Below are 14182 nucleotides of genomic sequence, written 5' to 3' on the forward strand. Positions count from 1 at the left end.
CTGGGATGAGACCCCAGCACCCAGCACGGCCCATAGCGCATCCTGCTGCAGGGTGAGCCGAGGGTCTGGGCGATGCCCCACCGTGCCCTGGCAGTGGGGCGCTGCTGGAGGGGGTGCCCAGGAAGATGAGAGAGGACCAGAGGATGCTCAGGCTGCAGCAGAAGCTGTCCTGGGCGAGGCAGGAATGGGATGGGGTCAACGGGCAGGAGCGGCTCAGGGGGTGGGGAGAAGTAAGGTGGGGACTGGGTTCCACAAGGTGTGGAACCCCGCTGGAGGCTGGGGGTCCGGTCGCGTTGGTCCCCCAGCTTGGAAGGCCGGCCTGCACCAGGCCGAACTCAACGTCTGAGGTAGTCTCTGGGGGCAAAGGCACGTTTCACACCGTCTTTGCGTGTCCAACACTTTCTTCGAGGTGTGTACAACAGCCGGAATAGTCATTAACTCATTAGTCCATATTTAGACAATGTACAATTATGACAGTTCATATTCAAGTTACGACAGTGATTGATCTACAACCCTGTCAAAAGCCATGTTCATTTGAACAAGCACAAGCTGTAATGAACCGGAGCAGAAATGAACTGGAGCTGGAGCCACAGACCAACTGGAGATGGAACCAAACTGGAGCTGCAAATAAGCTGGAGCCGAAATGAAACCGGAGAAGATAAAACCCAACTGGAGCCTAAAACGTGCTGGAAGCAAGAACAAGCTGGAGCCGTCCATGAGCTGGACCTGAAACAAACCGTGGGCCGAAACAAATGACCTGAAGCTGCAAATGAGCTGGAGCCGTCCACGAGCTGGGGCAGAAACAAAATAAAACGGGGGCAGAAGCAACCAACCTGAAGCCGCAACTGAGCTGGAGCTGTGAAGTCCCTGCAGCATCTCCAGGTGGGTGGGTGGGTGCAGGCAGGGCTGTCCCCAGCCAGGAGCGGGGGCATGTGGAGGGCAGGTAGCAGCAGCATCCTCGAGCAGGCAGCCCAGCTTCTTCTTGGGGGATCCATACCCCACGTGGGTCTTTCCGGTGGGGGTGGCTCCTGGCGTGGCTGGGGCTCCTCCATCCATCCATCTATCTGTCCATCCCTGCACAGGGAGAGATGTGGGACAGTCAGAGCTCCTGGTGGCATGGCACGGTCCAAAGAGCCCTCAGAGCTGCTGCCCCTGCAAACCCTGCTGCCTCCCGGGCACAGGTAGCTCTTCCTGGCCCCTTGCCAGTGCTTTCAGCAGTGGCTCCCCAGTGCTGCACACCCTCAACGGGAGGGGAAGGAGAAACAGGGACGGGACACCAGAAACGTCCCATTTCTCCCCAGGAGAGAGCCAGGATCTGGCTGAAAACCCACCCACCCTGTGCAGCAGCAGCAGTAGCACAGACCAATGACCAGTAGCCCCCAGCTGGGGCTGGCACCGCACCAGTGCCAGCAGGATCTGAGCAGGACCCCGACAGTGCCCACTAGCCCTGAGGGACATGCACCAGCACCCATGGCAACCCACTGGCACTGCCCCGCTGGCGCCAGGACCCCTCTTTCCCCCCAAGGGCCCCATGGGGGGCCCTGCCAGGGGATGGTACCCACCCTCCTGATCCCTCGGCGGCCCTGCCAGCAGGATGAGGGGCAAAGCCAAAGTGTCCCGAGCACAAAACCACTCTCTGACCTACAGCCAGGCCCGGCTCCCTCACGCCCACTCGGTCCTGGCGCCCCTGGGGCACATCAGCCCCCGGCACCCCGCTCCTACAGCCGGGGACATGACCCATGACCCCTGCCCGCCCCTCTGACCCCAGGGACCCTGCAGGGACCCGGCCCCTCCTGCAGCACCAGAGATCCCCTGGGCCCTGGCCCCGATCCCACTGTGCAGGTCTGCTTGGTCGCTGCCTCGGGGCACTCCCCTCACTGGGCACATCCTCCCTGCTGGTTTTCCACAAAAGCAGGGCTTCGCGCAGGGCCCAGATCTACCCCAAGGCCCTGCCACGGCCGCGCCTGACGCTGCCAGCTCCAGCCCTCAGGCATTGCTTGTGAGGATGACGCTGGGCAGGACTGAAGGGCTGAACCCAGCAGAAACCAGTTTCCCCAGCAGCAGCTCCCACACTCACCGGTTCGAACTCTCCCCAGCTCTGGCAGAGCCAGCACCAGGCCGGAGGGGTTTGTCCTGCCAGCAGCCGCTCCGGAAAAGATCTGGGGAGAAGAAACCAGCCAGTGCCTGCACCGGGAGGAGGGAACCCGGTGGCCTGAGGGATCACCGGCCACCCTGGGAGACCCCCAGCCCTGCCGGGCCCCCTTCTCCCCCAGGGGACGTATCCCCCTGGCATGGCCTGGGGACGCGGCCCCTCTCCTCCACCCCACTGGGAGCAAGGCCCAGGAGGCGCCGGTGTGATTAAGCAGGGGCTGATCCCGTGATGGAAATCAGGAGCTGCTGGGGACCCCCAGCCCCAAAGGCCAGCTGCAGCCCCCCGAGAGGGGACCCCGGAGAGTCGGTGCCAAAACCCGCTGGGAAAGTCACCGGGCCCCAGCCGGGCACCCACGGGGGACCCTGCACCAGTCGGGGGAGAGGAAAACAAACCACTCACCCGCGGCTGCCCCGGCGTGCCTGCCCCAGCGAGAAGTGCAGCAGGAACCGAGTGCAGGCAGGGCAGGCAGGGCAGGCAGCGACGGCAGGGCAGCGACGGCAGCTCCCGTAGCCCTGCGGCCGGCAATCCCGGCGGGCAGCAGCCAGCGCGGCGCCTGCCCAGGGTCACCCGTCGGTCCTGGCAAGAGCCCCCAGCCGAGAGCCGGGGGGGGTCCGGCCCCGGGAGGGGACGGGGGCAGCACCGCGCTGCCTGTGGGGAGCGGCAGGGCCCGCACCGACAGCCCGGCGGCTGCCTGCAGGCAGGGCACGGACCTGAGCTTCAGGCGGCACCCAACGGGCAGCGGCCGGTGCCCCCGCTCCCGCACCGGAGCCAGCGAGCGGGCGGGAGAAGGGAGGAGACGGCCCCAGTGCCATGCACCGTGTAGCACCAAAAGAAGGGGGGGAAAACGACCACTACTCAGACTCTATAGTCAGGCGGGTACTATGCGGTGACAGTTTATTATGAGAGCCAGAATCCTTAAGCAAGCGTACAGGTTCACGAAATAGTAACACGTAACATGACACAACTACATACACAGGGAGGGTAATACGACCTGTCGATAAGGATCAAGCCGATGGTCACAGACGGTTCGGGGATCTCAGTCCAGCTGAGAGGGAGCTCCAAGGAGCCTCCTCCAGTCCGCATCCTTTTGTGCTTTTGTTGCCGCATGGTCTCGGTAGATAAGCCCTTGGTTGGGTCTTATCTTTTACTCATATGCGCCGTCTTCTCCCCTTCCCTCTTATTTTAACAATGAGGAGCCGTAACTGCTAAATCACTAAACTAAGTGCTCAATATCACAAGTTGGTGTTACTTTATGCAGGTGAGGTCCTCCCTTCACTTCCCCGCCTTAGGTTTTCTCTCTCAGTGCATTTAAATGTGTTTCAGAGCCTGAGTCTTTAGGCCCTTGACATAAGTTTAGGCCTCAGGACTGTGAGAGGTGTGGCAGAGGCGGGCTTATCAAGGATGACAGTGTCCGAACAGGCGAGAGCTATGGGGCCTTTTAATAACTGTTTCTGCACAGTTATTGCTCCCTTGTGTCCCACTACATGGGGGCATGGGCATCACACCTGGTTTGCCCCGTTTTTCCCCGGTTTCCCCCGCTTCCCTCGCCCGGCCCCGTCCCGGGACCCCGAGGCTGCCCGGGGCGGCCGGGAGACGGCGTCGCCCCCGGTTCCCGCCTCGCGGCGCCGGGACGGCCAGAGCCGCGGCCGGAGCCGCCCCGGAGGAGCCCCGGGAGACGGCAAGCCCGGGGCGCCTGCGTCCGCTCGGCCCCGTGCGGAGAGACGCGGCGGCGGCACCGGGAGCAGTCGTGGCGGGGAAGCAGCCCCAGCACGGTCCCCGGGCCGCCCGGAGACGGGCCCCGAGAGCCCCTGGCCCAGCAGGGCCCCCGCTGGCCCTGCTCTCCCCCGCCGGGACCGGGACCCCGCCCCCCGCCGGCCCCGCTCCCGCTGCGCTTCCCCCGCCGGTCCCGCGGCGGCGGCGCCCCCTGGCGGCCGCGAGGGAGTTTGAAGCATCGGGGCCGCCCCGCCCCTGCCCCTCCCGGTGGTGCCCCCTGGCGGCCGCGGGGGCGGCACGGCAGCCCCCCGGTACCGGCACCGGTGACACCATGGTGGCGCCCGGGCGCCACCCACCAGGCCCCTTCTGCCACATCCCTCCTGCCCTCCCCCCGCAGCGCCATTGCTCTCCCTGCCAGGCTACTTGCCCACGTGCCTGCCTATAATAAGGGTCCATCTGCCTGTCCCTCGCCAGTGTCCAACTGGGATTGGGGTCAGGGGGTCCCCACAGGCTCCCGCCGCTCCCCTCAATGCCTCCCCGGGGGATGCCCACCCCAAAACCTCCCCACGCCCTGGCTGTCGGCCCTTTAAACCTGCTTCCCATTCTCCGTGCCCCTTGGCCCAGCCGGCTTTCGTTAACCATTACCACTTGGGGGGGGGCGGGAGGGCGGAGGTGCCGAGGCTCCCGGGGCCAACAGCGCTGCCGACCAGCGCCCGCAGGACCCCAGCAGGTACGGCCGGTGGCGGGGATGGGGGGGCCCCGGCTGGCAGAGCTGTCCCTGCAGCTCCAAAACCCCATGGCATCCATTAAAGGGGCTGAAGCAGGGGGAGAAGCATGGCTGGGTGGGAGGAGAGGCGATGCCAGGCTCTGTTCCCGGTCCCTCACGGCTTGGGCTTAGTGCAGAGCCAGCACCAAATGTTTTGCAGTGGTGTCCCGCCGGGGAATGGGCGGCACCGCCAACACCTCCGCCGCACGTGACCCGGGGTGGACTTTGCCTGACAGGGCGCTGCCCCGGGTACACCCGCCACAGGATCGAGCCGGTCCCAAGGTCGCAGAGACTGCTGGCAGGGAGGACAGCCAGTGCCACGGGGACCTGCCGTTGGCCATGGGGAGGGAAGATGTGGTCAGGGAGGAGCTGGGCAGCCTCCATGGCATCCCCCTCTACAAGTGCTTCGTTGAGGGCTGGCCACAGGTGGAGGCTTTCCAAGCCCGGCCAGATGACCTGCTCATCGCCACCTACCCCAAATCAGGTGAGTGGCCCCGGGGAAGGGTGCAGGGGAGACGGGGTGACGCCAGCCCTTGCAACGCTGTCCCTGTGCTGCAGGCACAACGTGGCTGAGCGAGATCCTGGACATGATCTACCATGATGGTGATGTGGAGAAGTGCCGACGGGATGCCATCTTCAACCGGGTGCCCTTCCTGGAAATGAAGGCCCCTGAGATGCTGAGCGGTGAGCCCCCAGCTGCCCCCCTGGGTTGGGTGGGGAGGGGGCTGAGCCGGGGTGGGGGTGAGGGTGCTGGGGCTCACACTGCTAAGCCCCCTGTCCCGCAGGCGTCGAGCTGCTGGAGAAAACCCCGTCCCCGCGGCTGGTGAAGACCCATCTCCCAGTCCGGCTCCTCCCGACCTCCTTCCGGGACAAGGACTGCAAGGTAATGCTGCGGGTGCCCCCTGCCTCTCTCCCTGTCTGTGTGGCAGGGAGGGGGCACTGCTCTGCACCCCCCTACCACATCCTTGGCTGTCCCCAGGTCATCTATATGGCCCGCAACCCCAAGGATGTCGTCGTCTCCTACTACTACTTCTACCAGATGGCCAAAGTGCATCCCAACCCCGGCACGCTAGGAGAGTTCCTGGAGACCTTCATGGCTGGCAAAGGTGGGGGCTGAGCCCCAGGGTGCCCACCCCAAAATAGCGGTGGGGAGGGCGTCCCCAGCCACCCTGCTTTTTGGCTAACCCCCTGACCACATCCCACAGTGGCCTACGGGTCCTGGTATGAGCATGTGCAGGGCTGGTGGGAGAAGAAGCAGGAAAAGCAGCTCCTCTACCTCTTCTATGAGGACATGAAGAAGGTGAGGGTGGGATGGAGGGGAGGGTGCTCCGGTTGCCTCTCCCCAGCCTTTTTGGCAGCCTCCCCATGTCAGCTGCCCCGCAGGACCCTCAGCAGGAGGTGCAGAAGATCCTGCAGTTCTTGGGCAAGGAGGTGGCAGAGGGGACGGTGGCGAGGATCCTCCACCACACCTCCTTCCAGGAGATGAGGAAGAACCCCGCCGCCAACTACGAGACCATGCCCACCACCCTGATGGACCACAGCCTCTCCCCCTTCCTCCGGAAAGGTGGGGGTCGGCCAGCAGTGGAGGGCTTGGGAGGGGTGTCCCTGGTCTGTATTGCAGCCCCCATCCATGGCTGCAAATATTTTGGGAGTGTCAGGATTTGCCCCACTTGCTTTCTGTCCCCCAGGGATATCCGGGGATTGGAAGAACCACTTCACCGTGGCCCAGAATGAGTGCTTCGACCAGCACTACCAGGAGCACATGGCAGGCTCCGACCTCCATTTCCAGATGGAGGCATGAGGGGCTCATCCCTCTTCCCAGGGGGGGCTCTGCTTCTCCCTGCAACCCCAGTGGGGAGGGTGGGTCCAGACAGAGGATCCTCGCGCCGATTCGTTTTTTCCCCCTACAATAAATTGGGATAACAGGAGGGCGAGCCATGGCCTGCAGGGAAAGGTAGGGGGGCTGAATCCCCTGAATCCCTGGGGATTCCTGAATACCCCCTGAATCAGCGGCCGGGGGCACCCCCCATGCTCAGCAGGCGGGAGGGTGGGCGTGCACAGTGGATTTTTAGCTGGTGGTGGTCGGGCATCACCGGGGGCAGGCATCCTCCCAAAACCCACCGCTGGCCCCGACACCTTGGGCCGCCCCAGCCCCATCCTACCAAGGCATCTGGAGAGAGCAAAGATCGGTGAAGAGTGGAAAAACCCCAAAGCACTGGTGAACCTGCTGCCCCCGCAGCTCTTGTGTGCGCAGGAGCTTTCATGCCTCCAGGTTGTGGCAAGTTTCTTGACAGAGCGGGCGGTGGCGGGGCTCCCCCCAGGCTCCCTGGCGCAGCCGGAGCTCATCAGCCCGTGGTTTGCAGAACAAAGGTGAAGGGAAACACCTCCCTGCCAGTGTATTGCCATGCTTGGCAACATCGCCATCCTTGCCAGATGGGGAAACCCACCCTGCGACCTCTGACCCGGCTGTGCCGAGCCCTTGCTCAGGGATGGCTGGAGCAAACCAGTCCCAGTCCCACTGGGGGCAAGGGTTTGCTTTGGAGCCCCAAATTCCCCAGTTACACCCTGTTTCCAGCCTGTTCTTGAATTTCTTGAGTTCATCTTGAAATGCAAGATTGCAGCTTTTTGGCAAGGCAGTCTCGTGGGGTTGTTTCATCCCCAAAGAAGTGCAACCTGGATCCAACTCCTGAAGACCAGCAGCGCTATGAGGGGAGTTCTCCCACAGGAATAAATCCTTTCCACACATTTATTTAAATGCCGATGGAGATCCCTGTGCTTCCCCAGCTCCTGGCTTTGCCTGTGGGGTTTGCACACGCAGCCAATTTTGCTGGCATATGGACAGACAGATGGGCAGGGAGGGTATGTCCCTGCCTGCAAAACACCTGAACTCGGCCCTGGGGACAAATCTGGGACGTTTTTCTCAAGGTTGCAAGCAGGCAAGCTGCTCCCCCTGCCCAGCTGCCATCTCTCCTGCCCTCCCCGCTCCCTCCTGGCTCACGTTTGCCCATGGGAAGCAGGTAAGAAGGAGCATTTCACCACCACCGGCGCCTTTAAACCCTTTTCCCAGAAGCATGGTATCAGCTGCACTCGTGCTTTGCAACTCTGCAAACTTTGGACCTGTATTAGAGTGCCTTGAGGGGGGATGACCAAGAGCCTGACCCCCACATCCCGCTAGTGAGCCCCCGCCAGTGTGAGGAGCTGGGGACGCCCACAGGGGTGACCCCCGGATTGGGACAGGGTGATGTTCAAACCCTCCAGGACGTGGGTTGGGATTTCCTCCCTGCGCTTACCTCTGCGGGCGGAGGAGGAAGCTGTGATTTCACACCCCCCCGCCATCTGTGTGTTTACCAGGGGAGTGCTGAGCATGGCACAGCTCATCACAGGCATCTGGGGACCATCCCCAGAGGGGCTGCGTCCCCATCCCTGCTCGCCCCTTCCCTGCACTCCTCCCTCTGCAGTGCCAGGAGCAGGTCGCTCCGGGTCCCTTCCCTAATGATGTCCCCTGGCCTCCCGCAGCCCCAGGAGCCTCCCTGCACCTCCATCTTCCACGCAGGGAAGGGAAAATAACAAATCCGCCCCCCCCCCCAGGCTGCGTGCAAAGCTTTGCCTCCTCCCTGCCAGAGTGCCCGACGAAGAGACAGGTACCAGGGAGACCCCTGGCCACAGTCTGGGAGCTTGGCCTGCTTTGGGGTGCCCCGGCCTCGCAAGCGGAGGGCCTGCGTGGGGGGGCACGGGTGGCTCGGAGGGATTCGGTGTCCCTGCAACCTCCTGGGAGATGGAGGTGAGCCACAAAGACGCTCTCCAAAAAATCACAGTGTGGGGATTTCGCAGCTGGTATCTCCAGCATTTCTGTCCCGGCCAGTGGGTGGAAAGGTTTCTTGGGGAGAGTCCTGCAAGCCCCGCTCTCCCTTCCAGTCTCCTTCAAACCCTCATGTAGCCCCCCCCCAAGCAGGGCTTCCCGGTGCTGCTGTGCAACAGAAAGTCAGGGAAAAAAACACTGGGGAGAGAGGCAGAAAGCAGCCTGAAATCCCAGCCAGCAAAGCCTCTGTGAGCTTTTACAACCCAGGAAGGGCGCTGCCAGCTTGGTAAGGGCAGCTGCCCACTGCCTGCACTGACCTGAGCCCCCCAGGGCTGACTGTGCCCCTCCACGCTCCCTGCACTGCCAGCCAGCCCCCAAAATCCCCGCAGGAGGCAGGTGCCACCTCCCAGGATGCCAGCAAGCAGGGGATGGTTTCCTTCCCGCGGCTGGGATGGCTGGGCTCAGCAGGGATTCTGGGGACCCTGGGGGATGATGTGGCCCTGTGATGCTCACCATTGCCAGCCAGCCCCCGCACGTGTCCCCGTCGCCAGCAGGATGGCCGATTCGGACACCTACCTGCGGCAGCCCTGGCGCATGGTGCACAACATCCCCATGGTCAGCGCCTTCGCCCACGACTGGGAGGGGGTTGACACCTTCCAGAGCCGCCCTGAGGACATTGTGGTGGTCACCTTCCCCAAATCCAGTGAGTGTCCCCGGGCACCGGAGAGGGGCTGCACTCAGGAAGGGAGGTACCAGCCTGCAGTCCCCCAGGCTGGGATCTGGGGAGATACCGAAAGGCAACAGCAGTGGACAGTGCACCTCTGGTGCCCAAGATGGGGCTCTGATGGGAATGGTGCCAGCCGGACACCCGACCTCTCCTCGCCAGGCACCACCTGGGTCAGCAAGATCATGGACATGATCCTGAAAGTGGGCACCCCGAAAATTGCAAACGGGATGCCATCGTCAACTGGTTGCCCATGCTGGAGCTCTCCGCCTCTGGGATGATGCCGGCAGGTAGCAGGGCGGCAGGGGGTGGCGGGGGGGCAGCGGATGCCAGATGGGGGGAGACTTAGTTTGGGGGGGTGCACCCTGCCAGCAGTGGGAGTGCTCCTGGGGGAAATCTCCTTTGCAGGCATGGAGCAGCTGGAGGCCATGGCATCCACTCGCATCATCAAGACCCACATCCCAGCTCACATCTTGCCCAAATCTTTCTGGGAAAACCGCTTCAAGGTAACAGGTTGGAGGACACACACCTGGAGGGACCCAGCAGAGATAAGGGGGGGACCTGCCCCGCCAGGACCTTGCAAGTTCCCACATGTCACCAAGCTGTGCGCAGATGATCTACATGGGGCACAACGTGCCGTCTCCTTCTACCACTTTGACCTGATGAACAAGTTCCAGCCGCATCCCGGGACGTGGGCCCAATACCTGGAGGAGTTCATGGCTGGCAGAGGTGGGACAGGGCACCCCTGGGGAGGGGGGGTGTGTGTCACCCCATATCCCTCCTCCAGCCCCCCCACTGACACCACCCCCAGCCACTCTCTCCACACAGTGGCATATGGCTCCTGGTATGACCATGTCAAGGACTACTGGGAGCGGAGGAAAGATCACCCCATCCTCTACCTCTTCTACGAGGACTTGAAGGAGGTGAGGGACTGGGGTAGATGGTGGTGTGGGGTCTGGGGGTGGGGCAGGAGGGGTGAGCGTCAGCGTGTCCCGCAGGACCTCCGCCGGGAGATTGCCAAGGTGGCTCGGTTCCTGGGGCGGGAGCTGCCGGAGGCGGCGCTGGACACCGTCACCCAACACACCTCCTTCGAGGCCATGCGGGACAACCCCACCACCAACTACAGCATGGTGCCCTCCCACCTCATGGACCAGGGCATCTCCCCCTTCATGTGCAAAGGTGAGCGGCCCCAGGGGGCTCCCAGAGTGTCGGCCCCCCTGGCCCCTGCTGAGCCCCATCTTGCCCGACCCCAGGCACTGCTGGAGACTGGAAGAACCACTTCACTGTGGCCCAGAGCGAGCGCTTTGACCAGGACTATGCACAGAAGATGTCGGGCACTGACCTGTGCTTCCGCACCCAGATCTGAGGAGGCACTGCCAGACACCCCCCAAATCCAACCCGTGCTGATGGCACCGCCACCATGCCAGGGGCTCCTTCCCCTCTCCTGGGACAGCTGGAGAGAAAGAAAACGTCCTCCCTGACCCCCCCATGGGATGCTCACTGCCCTGTGCCTGTGCTGACCCCAACCCAGCCATCCCCCCGGGGCTGCTGGCCTTTCCTCAGGTTGGGGACAAGCCGGTGCCACCCCACATCCCCTTGGTCGCCGTGGCGGGGGGATTGCCGCCGGCAGCTCGTGGGATTGCAGAGGATTTCGGCAAAACTGCGTGTGGGGAAGGTGCTGGCTGGGTGTGGGCAGCGAGAGGTGGCCTCCCTGTCCCCATGCAGGGGGACACAGCCTGGGACCTGTGGGTGGGGAGCAGGGCTGGTGTGGCTGGAGATGTCCGCCATGGCCCTGCCGGGAGGTCAGTGGCCACTGGCTTCTCCCCACACTCGCTCCTCCCTCCCAGCAGCCGCAGCGCTGACAAACATTGCTGCCCTCATCTGCCCTGCCTCTTCCCTTCTCCGCCCCGTAAAAACTGCCACGGGGCTCTGCGTCTCCTTGTCCTCTGCTGTCACCCTCCCGGCGCCACCCTGTCACCCTCCTGGCGCAGAGCGGCACGGCATTAGGTGAGCTGGGTGCCCTGGGGTGCCCTGTGGGTGCCCTGCCCACGCTCAGCCGCTCGGGACTGCGTGCTGCGGGGTCTAGGGTGGTGGGTTTGGGGTACTTTGGGGTGCAGCCAGCACCCCTAAACCTCCCCTGGGGCTGGGGGCTGCTGCAATAACCCTAGGGACCCGGTTCCCTGCTCCTCTGGGGTGCTGAGACAGGGTGAGAGGTGCCTGGCCTGGGTGACACCGGCACACCACGGGCACCCCCAGCCCTCGCTGGGGCACGGGCTGGGCTCCCACCCCACAGACGACGGGACCCCTGTCCCCAACGGCAGGCGCAGCAGCAGGGCATGCACTGCACTGGCGGCATCACTGCCACTCCCCAGGCAGGCATGGTGGCAGGTGCCCGCACTGCCCTGGCCAGCAGCCTCCCTGGGAGGGTGAGGGGGCCCCCCCGCACTGGCCAGCCCCTCCACGTGCCCCTGTCCCCGGCAGGATGGCCAATCCGGACACCTACCTGCGGCAGCCTTGGCGCATGGTGCACGGCATCCCCATGGTCAGCGCCTTTGCCCATGACTGGGAGCGGGTTGACACCTTCCAGAGCCACCCTGAGGACATCGTGGTGGTCACCTTCCCCAAATCTGGTGAGCATCCCCAAGCCCACCAGACATGGTGGTGCCGGGTGGGCAAGCATGTTGTATGGCTGGGACCCACTGCCTGGGGGGATGCAGCACATTTGGGGTTGTTGGGACAGAGCCGCGTGGGATTTCCCTTCGCCCCCACGGTGCCTGGTTGAGGTCCGGGTGGGTTGTCAGTGCTGAGCCCCCCAATACTGCCCTGGCCACCCCCCTGGTGCGTTGCTTTCCCCAGGCACTACCTGGGTTAGCGAGATCGTGGACATGATCCTGCAAGGCGGCAACCCTGAGAAGTGCAAGCGGGACATTATCACCAAGAGGGTGCCCATGCTGGAGTTCTCTGCCCCCGGGGAGATGTCAGCAGGTAGCGGGGCCTGGGGGCTTGGCCGTGGGCACCCCACTGAGGGCTGAGCCCGGGGGCACTCTGCCGAGGGCCTGATGGGGACATGCTTTGGGGTCCCCCAGGGACGGACCTGCTGGCCACCATGCCCTCGCCCCGTGTGGTGAAGACCCACCTACCTGCACATATCCTGCCCAAATCCTTCTGGGAGAACCGCTGCAAGGTAACCCCCCAACCCTGGTCTCTGCCCCAGGGGGCATTGCAGCACCCCTGTTCCCCCAAGACAGGACCCCCGCTGCTCCCTCCAGCATCCTAAGTGGTGTTGGGAGCCCTAGGGGCTGGAGCATCCCCCCTGTTGGGGGTCCTGGGGCTGCCCCTCATACCCCACGACCCCTCTGCAGATGATCTACGTGGGGCGCAACGCTAAGGATGTGGCCGTCTCCTTCTACCACTTTGACCTGATGAACAAGTTCCAGCCGCATCCCGGGACGTGGGCCCAATACCTGGAGGAGTTCATGGCTGGCAGAGGTGGGACAGGGCACCCCTGGGGGGGGGGGTGTCACCCCATATCCCTCCTCCAGCCCCCCCACTGACACCACCTCCCCGGCCACTCTCTCCACACAGTGGCATATGGCTCCTGGTATGACCATGTCAAGGACTACTGGGAGCGGAGGAAAGATCACCCCATCCTCTACCTCTTCTATGAGGACTTGAAGGAGGTGAGGGACTGGGGTAGATGGTGGTGTGGGGTCTGGGGGTGGGGCAGGAGGGGTGAGCATCAGCCTGTGTCCCGCAGGACCTCCGCCGGGAGATTGCCAAGGTGGCTCGGTTCCTGGGGCGGGAGCTGCCAGAGGCGGCGTTGGACACCGTCACCCAACACACCTCCTTCGAGGCCATGCGGGACAACCCCACCACCAACTACAGCATGGTGCCCTCCCACCTCATGGACCAGGGCATCTCCCCCTTCATGCGCAAAGGTGAGCGGCCCCAGGGGGCTCCCAGAGTGTCGGCCCCCCTGGCCCCTGCTGAGCCCCATCTTGCCCGACCCCAGGCACTGCTGGAGACTGGAAGAACCACTTCACTGTGGCCCAGAGCGAGCGCTTTGACCAGGACTATGCACAGAAGATGTCGGGCACTGACCTGCGCTTCCGCACCCAGATCTGAGATGGTGCCGTTGCATGCCCCCCCAAACCCACCCCCACCAATCCTGCTCCCCAGCAGCAGCCCAGCACCGCCCCAGCCTGCCTGCATCTCACCAGCCTTCCCACGCCAGAGAGACTTTTGCAAAAATAGAGAGTTTTATTTCTGCATCTTCCTCCTGGACTTGCACCCATGTGAAAGCTGCTGCATTGCCACAAAGCGCTGCAGAGCCTCATCCCATCTCGCATTGCCCCAGCCCCACGTTGCCCGCCCAGGACATGTGTAGGATACGCCTGTGTGGCTTTTTTTGAGGAATAAAAAAGCCAGTATGTGGTACAGAGGCGTTTCCAGCATGCGATGAATAAAAGTTGTTGGCAGCTTCCACGTGCACATCTCTACCATGGCCAGGGCTCACATAGGGTCCTGCACGCACCGCCTCCTACCTCAGAACCACCCCTGCTGATGTCACACTTTGGGGGGGGATGGTACAGGACAGGGCATGGTGAATGGCCATGCCCCCCCTCGCTGCTGGGGCCACGTGGAAGAGATGAGGTGAGTGAGATGGGGACAAAACCAGCCCCAGGGTGGCCGGGAGATGGACGTAGCCTGGGGAGCCTGGGACCAATCTTTCCACCCAGGAGCAATGAAGCTGGAGGCCAAAGGAGGATTTTGCCGGTCGCTTTTGTGCTGTTCTGCTCCCAGGGACCTGGAAGCTGTTACGCTGTGCCAGTCTCCCCATAACCACATTGCCCATCAGGTATGGCAGGTCCCCAGGGGGTCAGAGGAAAGGGTCCCCTTGGCTGCTGCGCCCCCCCCACTGCAGCCAGAAAAACCACAGCAAAAGGGCACACTGCAGCACCACGGCACATGATGCAGCTACAGGGCTGGAACAGCATTGCTAAAAGCTGGTGCTTTTAAAATAGCTGG

The 14182-nt window shown here is 63.5% G+C and overlaps 2 protein-coding genes, 1 long non-coding RNA gene and 1 pseudogene across 12 annotated transcripts; 3 read left to right on the forward strand and 1 right to left on the reverse strand.

The window, feature by feature from the left end:
* Nucleotides 1–383: 383 nt before the first annotated feature.
* Nucleotides 384–1062, reverse strand: LOC143160103 (uncharacterized). The gene is made up of 2 exons (XR_012995325.1): nucleotides 834–1062; nucleotides 384–726 (listed from the first exon to the last, which is right to left on the reverse strand). It is a non-coding gene; the product is annotated as an uncharacterized LOC143160103 (long non-coding RNA).
* Nucleotides 1063–4555: 3493 nt separating this feature from the next.
* On the forward strand, nucleotides 4556–6559 carry LOC143159703 (sulfotransferase 1 family member D1-like). 7 transcript variants are annotated; one of them, XM_076336938.1, is made up of 7 exons: nucleotides 4556–4595; nucleotides 4896–5115; nucleotides 5190–5315; nucleotides 5417–5514; nucleotides 5611–5737; nucleotides 5837–5931; nucleotides 6015–6432. In XM_076336938.1, exons 2-7 carry the CDS (start codon nucleotides 4971–4973, stop codon nucleotides 6363–6365), a joined length of 942 nt encoding a protein of 313 aa, XP_076193053.1. In that variant the 5' UTR covers nucleotides 4556–4595; nucleotides 4896–4970; the 3' UTR covers nucleotides 6366–6432. The 7 variants fall into 7 exon arrangements, with proteins under 7 accessions (XP_076193053.1, XP_076193052.1, XP_076193047.1 ...); XM_076336937.1 differs by having other exon boundaries at nucleotides 4558–4595; nucleotides 4868–5115; XM_076336932.1 differs by lacking the exon at nucleotides 4556–4595 and having other exon boundaries at nucleotides 4794–5115; nucleotides 6015–6195; nucleotides 6320–6559.
* Nucleotides 6560–8123: 1564 nt separating this feature from the next.
* On the forward strand, nucleotides 8124–10520 carry LOC143159704 (sulfotransferase 1B1-like; annotated as a pseudogene). Its single transcript, XR_012995205.1, has 8 exons — nucleotides 8124–8272; nucleotides 8982–9133; nucleotides 9317–9444; nucleotides 9563–9660; nucleotides 9767–9883; nucleotides 9983–10077; nucleotides 10153–10333; nucleotides 10408–10520. The product of XR_012995205.1 is annotated as a sulfotransferase 1B1-like (transcript).
* A 564-nt stretch (nucleotides 10521–11084) lies between these two features.
* On the forward strand, nucleotides 11085–13637 carry LOC143159705 (sulfotransferase 1B1-like). Of its 3 annotated transcripts, XM_076336941.1 has the most exons (8): nucleotides 11085–11161; nucleotides 11636–11784; nucleotides 12011–12139; nucleotides 12241–12338; nucleotides 12517–12643; nucleotides 12740–12834; nucleotides 12912–13092; nucleotides 13167–13349. In XM_076336941.1, exons 2-8 carry the CDS (start codon nucleotides 11637–11639, stop codon nucleotides 13277–13279), a joined length of 891 nt encoding a protein of 296 aa, XP_076193056.1. In that variant the 5' UTR covers nucleotides 11085–11161; nucleotide 11636; the 3' UTR covers nucleotides 13280–13349. The 3 variants fall into 3 exon arrangements, with proteins under 3 accessions (XP_076193056.1, XP_076193054.1, XP_076193055.1); XM_076336939.1 differs by having other exon boundaries at nucleotides 12912–13637; XM_076336940.1 differs by lacking the exon at nucleotides 12011–12139 and having other exon boundaries at nucleotides 12912–13637.
* The last annotated feature ends 545 nt before the right edge of the window (nucleotides 13638–14182 follow it).

The sequence above is a fragment of the Aptenodytes patagonicus genome, chromosome 4 (genome assembly GCF_965638725.1).
Source record: "Aptenodytes patagonicus chromosome 4, bAptPat1.pri.cur, whole genome shotgun sequence".
In the NCBI taxonomy this organism is placed as follows: Eukaryota; Metazoa; Chordata; class Aves; order Sphenisciformes; family Spheniscidae; genus Aptenodytes; species Aptenodytes patagonicus.